The following is a 17,380-nucleotide window of genomic DNA, read 5'->3' on the forward strand; positions in this document are numbered from 1 at the left end:
TAGGTGTACAATTCTATAATACATCATCTGCATATTGTACAGTATGTTCGCCACGCCAGGTCAAGTCTCCTTCCATCACCATTTATTCCCCCCTTACCCTCCTCTACCTTCCCCCACTCCCCTCTCCCTCTGGTAATCACCATACTGTTGTCTGTGTCTATGGCTTTGATCTATTTATTTATTTTTGCTTAATCCCTTCAACTTTTTCACCCAGACCCCAAACCCCTGTCCTCTGACACCTGTCAGTCTGGTCTCTACCTACGAGTCTTGTTTCTACTTTATGGTAAAGCTTTGAGAAAGTAGATAATACCACACAGTGCTTATCTTGCCCAGGACAATTTGGTACATGATAGCAGCAATGAAACCGCAAGCAAGTTTTGATACAATAATTCCCATTTAAAGAACTTATCCAAGGAAATAATTATGTGAGCAAAGATTCCTGTTTCTAGTGTTGTTTGTAGTAGCTAAAGATTGAAAGCATTCAAGATTTCCAATATTAGGAGACAGGTAAAATACACACTTATATGGAACGTTCATATTAAACAATATCTTCTTTAAAGTCAGGTTTTGTTGTGTGTTCATTGGCTTGCAATGTATTTACAGGTCATAAAATACAAAAAAGGGAGACTACTGACTATATGTATAATATGCAATTGTTGAGAGAAAACTCACAGTGATAATAAAGAAAAGGTTTTTCTTCTATGTGCTAATCTGAATTTTCAAACCCAACTATGATGTATTGTCTCTATAACAAACACACACATATAATGTATTGTCTATTTAGCAAGTATACAAATTTTGAAAATTATAGTTTTAAAAGTGGAAAATCTAGGAAACTAATAGAAGTTTATAAATTTGAGCATGTATAGAGAAGAAAAGATTATGAACTAGAATAGTGGAGAATACAAGAATATAGAAATCAAGATATGCATTAAGAATGAACACAAGATGTTTGGAAAAAGGAGGTAATTAGCGTCCCATGAACTAACAGGAGCCGGAAACTGGACCAGGAGGTAGGGGCAAGGGTGAGCACACGCATCGGGGAATGACCCGTTTTGGGGGGCAGGTACTGGGAAGAGAGCTTGCATCCCTACAGTGCAGCTCCATTTGCATCAAGTACTCACTCACTTGTGAAGGGAAACAGCCCTTATTTGACTCCCTCCCCAGGTGGGTTACTTCTGGGATTTCCAGGATAGAAACAATGGCAATACCGCAGAGTAGCCGTCCTGAAAACCATGTTAGGACAAAGCACCTAAACTACTGGGTAGAACATTTTAAAAACCATGACTCTTAAATGTATAACTAGGCTTTAAAGTGAGTAAGTAAAACTCACAGGACAATAAGGAGGCAAAATCAGCAAGTGAATGGGGAGATCTGAAGCCAGCACCTGGCTTAAAGTGACTTTCAGGCCATGAGGTCCCAGGTTGAAATGATGGCAATGTCCTATGAGACCAGGCCGTCCCTTATGCAAGGCTGGGAATTAGAGTGCAGGTGCCTTCCTGGAACTGGGTCCTCCCTGTGGGCACCATGAGGGATACGGCAGTAATAACAATTTCTGACTGGTCAGCGGGAGATACAATGGCCAGAGGTCAATGAGCAGTGTCTGCGAAGGGTTGAAAAAACAAGTGTCAATCCAAAAGTTTATATAGAGGAAAACATGCTTCCAAAATGAAGATGACATGAACATGTTTTCAAAGAGAAGCTCAAGTCAAAAATAAAACAAGCAAATAAACCCAAGGAACCGAACCCAAGTCTTCATTGCCAGCAGGGCCACATGCAAAAGACACTAAAGGATGTATCCTTTTCCAGCGAAAGCAATGATTCCTGTTGGTAATGGGTCATAAATAAATATGTTTTCTGAGTTTTGAGAATCTTTAGTTTATTGTTGGCTTTGAGAAATGTCACTATGATGTTGCAGGATCGTGGTGTTTTATGTAAATGTATCCTACTTGTGATTTGATGAGATTTCTGTGCTCCTGGGAGCTTATACTTCATCACAGTTGGGAAATTCTCAGAAATAACATCTTCCAAAGTTGCTTTTTCCCCATTCAATTTTTCTTTCTTCTTCAGTATATGTAGAACAGTTTTTAGCACTTTCAAAGATGTCTCCCTGACTCAACTCCAGCTTTGCATTTCATGCCTTTATTTGATACTTTTCTATTAATTTTCACTTGAGTCAATTGGCGCTGCTCTGTGCTGGGCATGGCCGTCTGTTGTATTGGATGTTTTTCTATTGAAGTCACTATGTGTTGCTGTTTCAGAATGAATACTTGTTCCTTTGTAATTCTCATACTTCACTGAAATATTTTATTTCTCATTCTTTGTAACTTTGTTTCCCTTTTTGACATAAATCACAGTTATTTGAAGTCTTTTTTTTATGGTGTTCTATTTCACTTGTCTCAGTTTTCCCCATTGCTCCCACAGTCATCCCCGCCCTGTTTTCCATGTCCATGGGTCATTTATACCTGTTCCTTGACTAGTCCTTTCTCCTCCTTCTCTCCTTATCACCCTCTCACTTCCCCTCTGGTCGCTGTCAGTCTGTTCCTTGTTTCCATGCCCCTGGTTCTATTTGCTTCTTCATTTGTTTTGTTGTTTACGTTCCCCTTGTAGGTGAGATCATATGGTATATGCCTTTCACTGCCTGGCTTACTTCACTTAGCATAATCTTCTCCGGGTCCATCCATGTTAAAATGAAATGTAGCAGTTTGTTATATCTTTCTGCTGCATAGTATTCCATTGTGTAAATGATGCACAGTTTTTTTATCCACCCATTTACTGATGGGCAGTGGGCTGTTTCCAGCACTTGGCTATTGCAAATAATGCTGCTATGAACATTGGGGTGCATAGGTACTTTTGAATAGGTGTTTTATGCTTCTCGGGGTGTAATCCCAGCAGTGGAATCACTGGATCAAAAGACAGTTCCATTTTTAATTTTTGAAGACATTTTAAACTGTTTTCCACAGGAGCTGCACAAGTTTGCATTCCCCCCAACAGCGCACTGGGTTCTGTTCTCACCACATCCTGGCCAGCACTTTCTACTTGTTGACTTGTTAGTGATGGCCATTCTGAATGGTGTGAGGTGGTATCTACTTGCATTTTTAATTTGCATCTCTCTGATGGCTAGTGATGCTGAGCATCCTTTCAATGCCTATAGGCCCTGTGTTTGTTCTCCTAGGAGAAGGGTCTATTCAGGTCCTCTGCCCATTTTTTAATTGATTGTTTGCCTCCCTGGTGGTGAGTCCTGTGAGTTCTTTTTATATTTTGGAGATCAAACCCTTGTCTCAGGTATCATTGGCAAATATGTTTTCCCATATGGGTGGTTCCCTTTTCACACTGCTGATGTTTTCTTTAGCCATGCAGAAGCTTTTTAATATGATGTAGTCCCATTTGTTTACTCTTTCCTTTATTTCCCTTGGCTAGAAGGATATATCAGCAGAAATATTGCTGCATTGGATATCTGAAATTTTACTGCCTTTGATTTCCTCTAGGACTTTTATGATGTCACAGCTTATGTTTAAGTCTTTTGTCCATTTTGAGTTAATTCTGTGTATGGTTTACGTTGGTGGTCTAATTTCTTTCTTTCTTTTTTTTTTTTTCCATGTAACATTCCAGTTCTCCCAACACTATTTGTTGAAGAGGCTGTTTTACTCCATTGTATGCTCTTGCCCCCTTTGTTGAATATTGTTGACCATAGAGACATGGGTTTATTTGTGGGCTCTCTCTATTCTGTTTCATTGATCTATGTATCAGTTCTTATGCCAATGCCAGACTGTTTTGATTACAGTGGCCTTGTAATACAGTTTGATATCAGGTATTGTTATCCCTCCTACTTTGTTCTTCTTTGTCAAGATTGCTGAGACTATTTGTGGTTGGTTTTGGTTCCATACATATTTATGAAATATTCTAAATCTGTGAAACATATCATTGGTATGTTAATAGTAATTGCATTGAATCTATGGCTTGCTTCAGGTAGTGTGGACATTTTAATGATGTTAATTCTTCCAATCCATGAACACCATATATGCTTCTATTTGTTTGTATATTCCTTAATTTCTTTCTTCAGTGTTGTCTAGTTTTCTCAGTATAGGTTCTTTACCTCCTTGGTTCAGTTTATTCCTAGGTACTTTGTTTTTCTTGCTGCTGTAGTAAAGGGGATTTTTTTTTCCTAATTTGTGTTTCTGATATTTTATTATTGGAGTACAAAAATGCTTCCAATCTGAATATTGACTTTCCATCCCGCTATTTTGCAAATTCACTTATTAGGTTGAGTAGTTTTTGGTGGAGTCTGTAGGATTTTCTATGTACACTATCATGTCATCTGCAAAGAATGACAGTTTTACTTCCTCCTTTCCAATTTGGATGCCTTTTATTTCTTTTTCTTGTCTCATTGCTGTGTCTTCAACTTCCGATACTATGTTGAATAAAAGTGGTGAAAGTGGACACCTTTGTCTCGTTCTTGGTCTTAGGAAGAAAGCTTTTAGATTTTGCCCATTGAGTATGGTGTAGGCTGTACATTTCTCATATATGGCCTTTATTGTGTTGAGGTATGCTCCCTCTACTCCCACTTGGCTGTGTGCTTTCATCATAAATGGGTACTGTACTTTATTGAATGCTTTTTCAGCATCTGTGGATATCATCATTGATTTTTATCTTTCATTTTTTTATGTTGAAGTCTTTATTTGTTCCTTTTATTGCCTGTGTTACATCTGGACTCCCGCTATTGTCTATTATGTTATACTCCCCTAAGATTATTGAGGTTTTGTGCTTCTCCCCTGAGCAAGCACTTTCTGTGGGCCCTCATCGCTCCCAGTGACTTAATATATTTTGTAGGCTCACAGAACATGAATCAATGTATCACACCAGGCCTGTTCCCAACCCGCAATGTTCGAGATCGGTGTTTACTCCTGCACGTCAATGTGAACAGCAGTGCCTGCTGAACCCAACCTCAGGATAGCACATTTGGGGTGCTTGGAGTCACTTAAAGGGCCCTAAATATAAGGAAATAGGCTTCAATCTCTGTGAGTTTCCAAGTGAAAATAACACTTTTCAGTGGAGAAAGATGGTTCACTCCCTCGGGAGGAACCAGTCCTTTGAGGTGCTCACCTTAACAAGCTCCACAGGGGCCACACACACTACATCATGAAGCCTAAGCCATTCTCCATGGGGGTGTGGAGGTGGGATCCAGCTCAGATCAGTGCTCAGAGTCCAGGCACTTGGGGACTGTGGACATTGTGCTGTGACACATACTGTAACATCTGACTTATGTGCCTGGTGCATTTTCATGCCAGGATCCTGCTGAGTAGGATCACCCCTGCCATTCCTCCTGAGTTCTCTCTTCTCTACTAGCACCACACACACAGTCACGCACACACTCCCACACACTCCCACCCTCAGATAACAAAGCTGGAGTCAAGAGCAGAAGGGCAGGTTTGTTCTGTTCAGTGGGGAAGACATGGAATGGTGGGAAGATGCTTTGTAATTTGTTCCCTGGACTCCACAGGTATGTGTCTGGGGAATGGGTGGGCTTCAGGTGGTCAGAGTGGAAAGCCCTCTCATCTAGAAGCCTCCTGAGCCCCCCTGTGTCCTGTCCTCATGGTCAGGACAGGAAGGGCTTCTGTGACTCATCACCCAGGGAACCCGCCTCAGGCAGTAGGTGCTTCAGCTCCAACCTCTCCTCTTCCTGTGGCTTCAAACTCAGCACAAGGAAAATACTGTACATAGTGCCCTCCTGCATACAAATCAGTATATGTAACATGGTTAACAACTAACAGAAGAGCAGGACAAAGGGTTGGCTAAAGTCCTCAGGGTTTGGATGAAGAGAAAGACACCTTTCTGAAGACCCTGTCCTTGCACTATGCTGGGGTGGACGTGCTCAGAATAACATCTGCCAGCCTGCTGTCAAAGCCTAGGTTTCTCACTCCTCTTAGTTAAAACCCCTCCTGGTCACATTTATGGGGAGGGCCTGGTTCCACTGTGTGTCCCTGTGTCATGGTAGCAACCCGAGAGGAGCATGAAAGCCCTCTAATACTGTTGCCTCCTTTTAAGTGGAAGGTGGAGCCGGAGCTGTTACACAGTTTCTTGTCGTGTCTTCCTATGCTGACAACCATCTGCTTCTACCACGTCCTAGAAAAAGCCTTCTTTGCTTTGTTGCCCCATACAGAGGTGTTAACACGTGGCACCAGAACATCCTATGGGAATTCGATGAAACTCCCATCGTATTTTTCTTGTGTCAGTGAAGGTGGTAGAGGTGCCCAGTTCGCTTTTCCTGATTCGTTGTTTCAGGCTTACTCTCCATGGATGGCTATCCTGATGCCAGGGAGACCCATCGTCAGATCCTAGAATGGGACTATGTGGCTGCCATTGCCACTCGTCCAAGTTTAGGGGAAAGTATAGCTGGCGGAAATACAGCAGAACGATTCTGCTAGTAAAACAACTTCTCTGCTGCTCTTCTCTTCCTCGCACAGTAATGCGTGAAAACCCGTGCTCTACACAAAGTTTTCAGTGTAAATGCATTCTTACTCTGTTTACTTTTAAGTCCCTTCGAGAAGTGGTGCTTAAAGCTAATGATGCTGATGTGCAAATGTGTTGTTCTTAAACTTGAAAAGTGGAGAAGCCAATGTGAGTGAAGCCAGCCCGTGGGTGCAGCCTTGTCATGAGACACTCTGTTCTTTGGATCTGTTTGGGAAATGCTGCTACTCTGTGGCCCTCTAGTCTGCATCCTGGAAGGTGTGTTTATCTTTCATATCAGAATGGAAGCCCACCTGACACTCATCTTGGGCCTCGTGTGCGGGGTCCAGGTTTGAGTTTTCCCCCTGGATAGCCGAAGGACCGCCCGCACCTCACTGAAAACACTGGCACCGCCCTAGTGTTTCTGAGCTCCTGAGTCACCCAAGCTGCTGCAGGGCTTCCTTGGTTTATCTCTGCCCCAGGCCCCCAGGGATTGAGTATTTCTGTGTTTATGAGAAATGTTACCAGTCAGTGGGTTAGGTCCTCTCCATTCTTTTTTCTCAAGGTCTGTTGGCTGTCCTTGATCTTTTACATTTCCATATGTGCTATTCAGGAAAAGATGATTAATTTCCACACGATAAAAACACCTCCTAGTGTCTGACTTGAATTTCATTGAGATTATAGGCCAATTTGGAGAGATTTTATATGTTTACATATTTCCCAATCCTTTGACATATGTATTCTTTTCATTTTGCACTTTGACCTTGACTTCAGTTTTGATAAATTTGCTTATGAATTTCAGTAGTTCACTGTAGAAGGTTTTTCTATGTAGGCAATTGTGTTTTGTGAATAATGAGATTTTTATATTCTCCATTTCAATTCTTATGGCCTTTACTTCTTCTTGCTGGCTAGTTATTGAGTCAACATTCAATAGAAATTGTGTTAGTGGAGTACATTTTCTAACTCAGAGAAAAAGCTTTTAATATTTCTCCATTAAAAACAATGTTTCTGAAGTATCAGGAGACACCGTGTTTCAAATTAAAAGAGTCACTTTATAATTAAGATTTGTAGGGACTAGATCCTGAATTATCTTTTTGGTGGATTATTCCTTTTATTATTATTCTATAGTAGCTCTCATATGCCTATAAATGCTTTGAAGTGGTATCAGTTATGCTTCTCCCAGTTTCTCTATGACTAGGCTTTTTTTAAATTTCATCTTTAACTTTTGGGTGTGTGTGTGCATGTGTGTTTGAGGGAGAAGGAGGGTCAGGATGGGGGAATTTAGGTATCTTTTTTGTAAAGATTTTGTACGTTAGTTTTATTCTCCTATTGTGATTATCTCTGTGTTGTAGTGCCTGACATTAGTGTGGTATTCAATATACATAGATTTATCAGTACCAGCTTTTTTGTGTTGTCTGATTATGGGAAAACATAGTTCCTTCTTTATTTCTACTTTTTTCCCTTCTTGTGCTTTTGGCCTAATCACCCACTTGGTTTCTTTCACTTGTCATGTATTCCATGCATGAGAATAATTTCCTTCTGTGTCATTTGACATGCATGGTGTTCAGTTAGTAACTGACTAACAGGACAGAAGTGTCACTGAAGATGTGTTCTGAGGGCAGAAACGGTGCCACACACAGGTCTACCATGTTAAACGTGTCCTTCAGGCACTCAGACATAGTGAGCTTGCTCCCTTGTCTCGTTCCCAGGAAGATGGGGGCCAACCAGACTTCTGTCACAGAGTTCCTCCTCCTGGGATTCCCGCTCAGCCCAAGGATGAAGGTGCTCCTGTTTGGGCTCTTCTCCCTGTTGTACGCCTTCACCCTGCTGGGCAACGGGGTCATCCTGGGGCTCATCTCCCTCGACTCCCGGCTGCACACCCCCATGTACTTCTTCCTCTCTCACCTGGCCACTGTGGACATAGCCTATGCCTGCAACACGGTGCCCCAGATGCTGGTGAACCTCCTGAGCCCAGCCCAGCCCATCTCCTTTGCTGGCTGCATGACACAGACCTTTCTCTTCTTGACTTTTGCTCTCACTGAATGTCTTCTCCTGGTGGTGATGTCCTTTGATCGGTACGTGGCCATCTGCCTCCCCCTTCGGTATTCCACCATCATGAGCTGGAGAGTGTGTGTCACACTGGTAGTGACTTCCTGGACTTCAGGGGTCCTCATAACCCTAGTAGATATGGTGTTACTCTTGCCGTTGCCCTTCTGTGGGCCCCAGAAAGTGAATCACTTTTTCTGTGAGATTCTAGCCCTTCTCAAACTCACCTGTGCAGAAACGCACCTTAACAAGGTTATTATTTTGGCTGGGGCAGTGTCGGTGCTGGTGGGACCACTGTCCGCAATTTCGCTCTCCTATGGTCACATTCTACGTGCCGTCCTGAAGATCCAGTCCATGGAGGGGCGCCGGAAAGCTTTCTCCACCTGCTCCTCCCACCTCTGTGTGGTGGGGCTCTTTTATGGCACAGCCATTATCATGTATGTTGGACCCCAACATGGGAACCCCCAGGAGCAGAAGAAATACCTCCTCCTGTTTCACAGCCTTTTCAATCCCATGCTGAATCCCCTGATCTATAGTCTGAGGAACAGAGAAGTGAGCGCTGCTCTGAGAAGGAGGCTGGGAAAGGAGAGACCTTCATGAGAGCCTCACAGAGAAAAAGTAAGTGAGCGTAGATGGACCCGAGGAGTCACCTCACCTGATATGTACACGGCATACAAGACATGCTCTTGTCCCAAGGCACCCTTTACATGTTCTTGAACTTCTCCTGTGACTACCTCCTGAGAAAGCCCATTCTGGTCCCTCCCTCCAAGGATGCTGCACAAGAAAATGAACCCGTCTTCCAGTCTCTGCGTGGTGCACGCACTTGTGATATGGTCATGAGGGATTTTCTGAATAAGACAAAATGAATTTATATATTCCATAATCAGGACTTGCAGACAAAATTTTATTGTAGAAAACAAGGTATTGACAGAATATTTAAAATATTGGAGTTGAGACCTATACATAGTAATTTTGAAATGTTTTAAATTTAGCAACTGTCATCTTCAGAAACTGGGTCTACATTTAAAATATTTGGTTATTTTCCTGCATATGTCTATGACAGTGATGTTTCCTGAGGCATCAGCAACATAAATTAGGAAGAACATGTGCCAGGACTTCAAGAGAAAGGGGATTAAGGGGGTAATTGTGCTGGAACTGACAACAAGAAGAGACCCTGAAGGATGCCGTGCTGAATCAGAAAGACGCATGGGAGCTTTCTCTGCCGCTGTGTTCTTCTCTCTGCCTTTGCAGCATAGGTGGGGATCTGGGATGGTGGAGACAAGAGGAAGAAGCCAGAATGGACATGGGTGAGAGTCCTGGGAAGAATTACATGTTCTCTGTCATTGTTTCAGTCACTTGTCTCCCATGGGAAATGACCAAAACTTAGAACATTGTTGCTAATAAGAGCAAACTGTGTAATTGCTGTGATGACTGTTTGACCAGTGATACGAAAGCTATAAATTGTCATTAATAATTTGCTTTTTAAAGTAGGAGATATGAGGTGAGTTAAATAATCCCTATTAGTCAAGCATGGAATCCAACACAATTAGGAACAGATAGAGCACAGTTTTAGAGGTAGTGGGAAGGATGTATAAAGAGATTTATTCAAAACTTTCCTCAAATTATACTTGAGATTAAACCTGAATAATTAAGCTGTATCAAAGGGAAATATTTACTTGTAAAGTAATATTTATGTGTGTGTTTGTGAAGAGTTTTTAAAGAAGGAAGAATATGGATTTCTTTCTTACACAGCGTCCGGTTTGTAAGGATGTCTGCTATGTAGATAAATATTACTACCTAAAAAAATAAAGTAAAATCAATGATTTTGAACTTAGGTAAAGTTGGATTTTTACCAAGTTCTGCTAGTTGCTAGATGAGCAAACTTATACATTATACTTAAGTTGTTTAGAATTTAATTTACTATATGTAAAATAAATTCATTTATGGTGTCTGCCCTAAGGGTTAAGCCCAGAGAGATAGGTCTCGATGCCTTCATGAAACATGAGGAATATAGAGATCTTTCTTTAGACAAAGCCTCAATGTTGCTACTTGTGTATCAGTGTGGCCCGAAAAACTCCACATAGTTGTGAGAAGCAGACATAGAGTGATGGAGGGAGTGTGCTGCAGGCAGTGTTTTTAATAGACGTGCTTTAGTATATAGATATGAAATTAAAATGACACCATATGAACTTTGTTGAGCGATTCCAGCACAATTTAGAATAGCCCAGTGCTGGAAGCAACCCAAGTGCCCATCAGTAAATGAATGGATCAAAAAGTATGGTACATCTACACAGTGGAATTCTATACAGCAGAAAGAAGGAAGGAGCTCCTACTATCTGTGACAGCATGGATGGAACAGGAGAAGGTTATGCTAAGTGAACTAAGCCAGGTAGTGAGGGACATATACCATGTGATCTCACCTGTGACTGGAACCTAATCAACAAAACAACAAGCAAGCAAAATACAACCAGAGACAGTGAAATTGGGAGCAGGCTGACAATGACCATAAGGGATAGGGGAGGGATAATGGGGGAAAAGGGTGAAGGGTTTACATGAACAATTATAAAGGACACATGGACAATAACAAGGAGAGGTGGAAACAGAGGAAGGAGGTGGGGAGGGCTGGGGTAGTGTGGTGGGGTCGGGAGAAAAGGCAAAAAACTGTACTTGCACAATAATAAAAAAAGTGTTAAAATTGTTTAGAGGAACTCATAGTCATTTTCCAAATCAGTTGCAAATCAGTTCTCTAGTCAGAAGGGGGACACTCTAAGGTGTAAATACGGTGATTTGGGGGCCACAGTATTCATAGTTATGCAACCGAGGGCGTTCACTTAATGGTGCACTGTGCTTATTCCATGTTACTGTAGGTAGTTGTGCCTTAAAATCGCAGAGACCGCCAGCACCAGCCCCAGCAGCAAATCAGCTGTGTAAGACCCCCTGGTGATGTATGCACAGGGGTGGACAGAGAAGAGACCTTTCTCAGAAGAAGACTGCTAGCCCAGTCCCCTTTCTGGATTCTTTATGAAGCCTCCAGTATCTCACTGGAGGATGTTTCCTCTGAGTAAAGTATTTTAACAACTTAGTTTCTTTCCCAAAGTGTTTGAAGAGTTGAAAGGAAAAGAAAGAGCAAGGTTGATCAGAACACAAAATCTAAGTCTCCTTGTAAGCATTCTCACTTTAAAAATAATTCCCTGAATTTTCAGGACAAATATAATAGTAATAAAAAGAAGATACAATTGATTAATAAAATTATAAAGGTTTCAGCCCTGGCTGATGTGGCTACGTGGATTGGGTGCTGGCCTGGGATCCCAAGGGTCACAGGTTCAATTCCCAGACAGGGCACATGCTTGGGTTGCAGGTTAGGTCCCCAGTAGGGGGCACACGAGAGGGAACAACACATTGATGTTTATCTCCCTCCTTTTCTCACTCCCTTCCCTCTGTCTAAAAAGAAATAAATAACATCTTTAAAAAAATAAATAATATTATATAGGTGTACAATTCTATAATACGTCATCTGCATATTGTACAGTATGTTCGCCACGCCAGGTCAAGTCTCCTTCCATCACCATTTATTCCCCCTTTACCCTCCTCTACCTTCTCCAACTCCCCTCTGCCTCTGGTAATCACCATACTGTTGTCTGTGTCTGTGGCTTTGATCTATTTATTTTTGCTTAATTCCTTCAACTTTCTCACCCATACCCCAAACCCCTCTCCCCTGATACCTGTCAGTCTGGTCTCTATCTAGGAGTCTTGTTTCTACTTTATGGTAAAGCTTTGAGAAAGTAGGTAATACCACACAGTGCTTATCTTGCCCAGGACATATTTAGTACATGATAGCAGTGATGAAACCGCAAGCAAGTTTTGATACAATAATTCCCATTTAAAGAACTTATCCAAGGAAATAATTATGTGAGCAAAGATTCCTGTTTCTAGTGTTTGTTCGGAGTAGCTAAAGATTGAAAGCATCCAAGATTTCGAATATTAGGAGACAGGTAAAATACACGTTTATATGGAACGTGCATATTAAACAATATTTTCTTGAAAGTCAGGTTTTCTTGTGTGTTCATTGGCTTGCAATGTATTTACAATTCACATTTAGTGAGAACAGGAGGGTTACTGACGCCATGTATATAACATGCGATTGTTGAGAGAAAACTGACAGTGACGATAAGGAAAAGGCTTTTCTTCTACGTGCTTATCTGGATGTTCAATCCAACTACGATGAATTGTCTCTGTAACAAATGCACATATATAATGTATTGTCATATAATAAATATAAAAATTTTTAACATTATAGTTTTAATAGTGGAAAACCTATGAAACTAATAGAGGTTTATAAATCTGAGCTTGTACAGATAAAAGAAGACTATGGGCTGTAATAACGGAGAATACGAGAAAATAGGAATCAAGATATGCATTAAAGATGAGCACGAGACGTTTGCAAAAGGGAGGTGATAAGCATCCCATGAACTAACAGGAGCTGGAAACTGCACCGGGAGGTAGGGGCAAGGGTGAGGAACACGTGTCGGGGAATAACACGTTTTTGGGGCAGGTACTGAGAAGTGAGCTTGCATCCCCACAGTGCAGCTCCGTTGCATCAAGTACCATATTTTCAGACCATAAGATGCACTTCTTTTCCCCAAATTTGGGAGGAATATGGGAGTGAGTGTTATATACTCCGAATGTACCTTACCTGCACATTAGGTGGCAGGGACGGGGGGGCAGTGGTGGCTCGGGATGTTTTTCCCTATTTTCCTCCTGTAAAACCTAGGTACATCTCATTGTCCAGTGTGTCTATATCCGAAAAGCACGGTACTTATTTGTGAAGGGAGATAGCCCTTATTTGACTCCCTCCCCAGGTGGGTTACTTCTGGGATTTCTAGGATAGAAACAACAGCAATACTGCAGAGTAGCCGTCCTGAAAACCATGTTAGTACTAAGCACAAAAACCTACTGGATAGAACATTTTAAAAAACATAACTCTTAAATGTATAACTAGGCTTTAAAGAATGTACATAAAACTCTGAAAAGACAAGGAGATAGTATCAGCAACGGAATGGGGAGATCTGAAGCCAGCACCTGGCTTAAAGTGACTTTCAGGCCATGAGGTCCCAGGTTGAAATGATGGCCATGGCCTACGAGACCAGGCCGTCCCTTATGCAAGGCTGGGAATTAGAGTGTAGGTGCCTTCCTGGAACTGGGTCCTCCCTGTGGGCACCATGAGGGATACGGCAGTAATAACAATTTCTGACTGCTCAGTGGGAACTGTAATGGTCAGAGGTCAATGAGCAGTATCTGCGAAGGGTTGAAAAAACAACTGTCAATCCAAAAGTTTATATGGAGGAAAACATGCTTGCAAAATTAAGATGAAATGAACATTTCTCAAATAGAAACAGAAGTCAACAATAAAGCAAGGAAATAAACCCATGGAACCGAACCCAAGTCTTCATTGCCAGCAGAGCCGCATGCAAAAGACACTAAAGGATGTATCCTTTTCCAGCTAAAGCAATGATTCCTGTTGGTAATGGGTCATAAATAAATATGTTTTCTGAGTTTTGAGAATCTTTAGTTTATTGTTGGCTTTCAGAAATGTCACTATGATGTTGCAGGATCGTGGTGTTTTATGTAAATGTATCCTACTTGTGATTTGCTGAGATTTCTGTGCTCCTGGGAGCTTACCCTTCATCACAGTTGGGAAATTCTCAGAAATAACATCTTCCAAAGTTGCTTTTTCCCCATTTACTTTTTCTTTCTTCTTGAGTATATGTTAGAACAGTTTTTAGGACTTTGAAAGATGTCTCTCTGACTCAACTCCAGCTTTTCATTTCATGCCTTTATTTGATACTTTTCTATTAATTTTCTCTTGAGTTCATTGGTGCCTCTCTGTGCTCGGCGTGGCCGTCTGTTGTATTGGATGTTTTCTCTGTTGAAGTCACTATGTGTTGCTGTTTCAGAATGAATACTTGTTCCTTTGTAATTCTTATACTTTTATTTTTCATTCTTTTTAGCTTTGTTTCCCTTTTTGACATGAATTACAGTCATGTGAAGTCCTTTTTTTTTTTTACTGGTGTTCCTGGATCTCAACAGAGTCCTTCCTGACCAGGGCTCTGGGTTACTGGTCACTGCGGCCACCCAGCTAGACTGAAGACATCCAGGTGACTAGAATCCTAGGGCGAATTGACCAGTTTCCTGTGCTTATTCTTCTGGGGCCCTGTGCCTGGTGCTGGTGTCCTCCATGTGCACCCATTTGCCATCCTGAGGATCCAGTCTGGGGAGGACCCCAGGAAGGCCTTCTCCACCTGCTCCTCCCACCTCTGTGTTGTCAGGCTCTGCTTTGGCAGCGCCATCGTCATGTCCACGGCCCCCAAATCAATCCTCCAAGGACCAGCAGGAGATCCTTTCCCAGTTTTACTGCCTTTTCAAACCCGTGCTGCACCCACTGATCTACAGCCTGAGGAACGCAGAGGTCAAGGGTGCCCTGCAGAGAGCACTGTGCGAGGGGAGTCATTTCTAATTGCAGTGACATTTGAATCACCAGCCTGAGGGCTCAGCTATCACCTGAATCCAGAGAAGCTCACTGCTGCCTTCTGCCGTGATTGTTCATGATGCGAGATTGGACATTCACTCTTCCTCTGAAGGAAGCTTTCCATAGGTTACACTCATTGATTTTTTTTAATCAGATATAATTTTTTTTTATTTCTCATTGTATTAAATATCCATATACTAAAAAATTATATTGATTCCTGTTCTGGGTCCCAAAGGTTGAATGCAGTCTTTCTCCATCTGCACCCTCACTGTGTAAACTCAGTACCTGCACATGTCATAGGATTTGGGAAGAAAGAAAAAGCTGCAGTGGAAGGAACTGGTCCTGCAAACCCCAGGGCTGCTTGTCTGTTCTTCCAGATTGTATTTGTCATTAAAGACCATCTCAGGGAGCTAGGTGCAGGATGTAGAGAAATTTCCTGTGAAAATTACAGACTCCTATTGGGGAGTGAATGAGCAGGCTGAGTGAAGGAACAAAATTAATACAGGGTGTGTAGGGGGAAGGGGAGAGGAGAAACCTGAAGACACTGTGGGAGGCGAGCTCACTGTTTACAACCTTGGGGGCAAACTGCTGAGCCAGTAGCTAACAAAGGGCAGAGCTGGGCATTGGGCCTCAGAGAAACAACTTGGGCTGTGCATGGGCCCCGGGAACTGGTGAGTGTTGAGCTGTGAATTTTGCGGACGTAAAGACTGTTGACATGTTCTCCAGTGTCTTTCCACCAGCACGGTCATCCTGGTGGGACCAGATCTGAGTCATTTCCCCCCTGGGAGTGTCTTATCCTGACACGGGACCTTTTACCAGACGCTGTAAGGGACTGGAGAGTGTAGCTGGCTCTTCTGCCTTGGTGGCAGGTTGACTTTTACCGATTCCTTCTACTTTTCAAACACAGTGGTCGGGGATGTGACCTACAGACTTTAGGTGGCCTCTGAGGATGTTACCATAAACTGTGCCTTCCAGCCGGCTTTGAGGGGAGGCTGGCCACTTGCTTCCAGAGTCTTTCTGGGTCTCACACTGAGAGTGACCAGGAGACTTGATCAGAAGGGTAAGTGTGGGCCCTTCACTGGGGAGTACTGATTACTCAGTGCAACTCTCTTTTTCCTCACTGATATTATCTTTAATATGAAAGTTGTAGACAAAATTTTAGGAAAGGATAAGTTGATGAAATCATTCCACATGAACTGATTGACGTGTTCAAACAGTCATTAAAATGATGACTGCATAGATTTTACAGATAAATAGGAAAGAGTTATTATAACATTTAAAGGGAAAATGTGAACCAATAGTTGCAAATGCTATGTAGCTGCAATTATGGACACATATATGCACTAAATAGAGAAGTCTACGACATACAATGCCATAGTATTGCTGGTAGGGTGGTAGCATGATGACTGATTGTAACTTCTGAAAATTGTCTCTCATGCTGTAGGGAGGTTTGGAGATGTCAGCTCACTGTGTTTGCACCTGAAATAATCGAACCAGTATGAGCTTCTACATCAGCTATGCTTCAATGGCGATATACATGACAATTTAAAAAATGGAAATAAATTTAGCTAGTACGGTTTTTAAGAGGTAAGAAACCTCTTCAATTTCATCTCTGTCTTTATTTTAAATACTATGGCATAAAAGATCCTTTTAAAAGCCACCCAGTCCTGCTTACCTCCTGTGGGCAGCAGAGCTCACTGAACATACAGGTCAGATGGGCTTTCCTAATAACAGCTGACGTGCTTATTGACCCCGTACCCAGTGCTGTGCACACACATCAGCAGCACTAAACACGGAACGTCTCACTCAGCCGTCTTGCCCAGTCCATGAGAAGGTCCCATTGTCAGTCTGTTTTATGTGTGCTCACACCAGAAGGTAGCCAATGTCCTCTTTTACTGAGTCGCTGTCACTGTCAGGCCCTCCTTGCCTCTGGTCATTGGCCATTAGCAAGGAGCACAAGTTCCCCTCGCCTCTCTGTGCACTGGCAGTGTGACCTGGACTGAACCTAGAGGGACGCCTGTGGAACACAGTGCAGCCTGTGACTAGCAAGCACGTTCGCTGCCAGGTAGGGCATCGGCACACCTCTATGCCCATCACATCTAACCTGTTCTTCCAGCTAGTGTGTTTAAAGTAATTCCCGTGTGTGTCCCTTACTGAACTGTCAGTATGAGTGATGTGGAGCCTGTTCTTTATTGATGAACTTGAGACCCCAGTATCTGGTATCCAGCTTACAATTTTTCTTAACCAAATTGGGACATTTGGACTATTTATTTTCTTTTTTATCCTCACCCAAGGGCATCCCTATTGAATATTTAGAGTGAGGGGACGGGAGAGAGAGAGCGAAAGAAATATAAATGTGAG

At 42.3% G+C, this 17,380-nt stretch overlaps 1 protein-coding gene across 3 annotated transcripts; it reads left to right on the forward strand.

Annotated features, from left to right (window-relative positions):
* Positions 1-5,176: 5,176 nt before the first annotated feature.
* On the forward strand, positions 5,177-12,449 carry LOC112308382 (olfactory receptor 2A7). 3 transcript variants are annotated; one of them, XM_053926336.1, is made up of 2 exons: positions 5,177-5,500; positions 8,157-10,250. In XM_053926336.1, the coding sequence occupies exons 1-2, from the start codon at positions 5,469-5,471 to the stop codon at positions 9,091-9,093; spliced, it is 969 nt and encodes a 322-aa protein (XP_053782311.1). In that variant the 5' UTR covers positions 5,177-5,468; the 3' UTR covers positions 9,094-10,250. The 3 variants fall into 3 exon arrangements, 2 of the variants coding, with proteins under 2 accessions (XP_053782311.1, XP_053782310.1); XR_008427076.1 differs by lacking the exon at positions 5,177-5,500 and adding an exon at positions 11,361-12,449 and having other exon boundaries at positions 7,985-9,800; XM_053926335.1 differs by lacking the exon at positions 5,177-5,500 and having other exon boundaries at positions 7,985-9,111; positions 9,557-10,250.
* The last annotated feature ends 4,931 nt before the right edge of the window (positions 12,450-17,380 follow it).

This window comes from Desmodus rotundus, chromosome 6, assembly GCF_022682495.2.
Source record: "Desmodus rotundus isolate HL8 chromosome 6, HLdesRot8A.1, whole genome shotgun sequence".
Taxonomy (NCBI): Eukaryota; Metazoa; Chordata; class Mammalia; order Chiroptera; family Phyllostomidae; genus Desmodus; species Desmodus rotundus.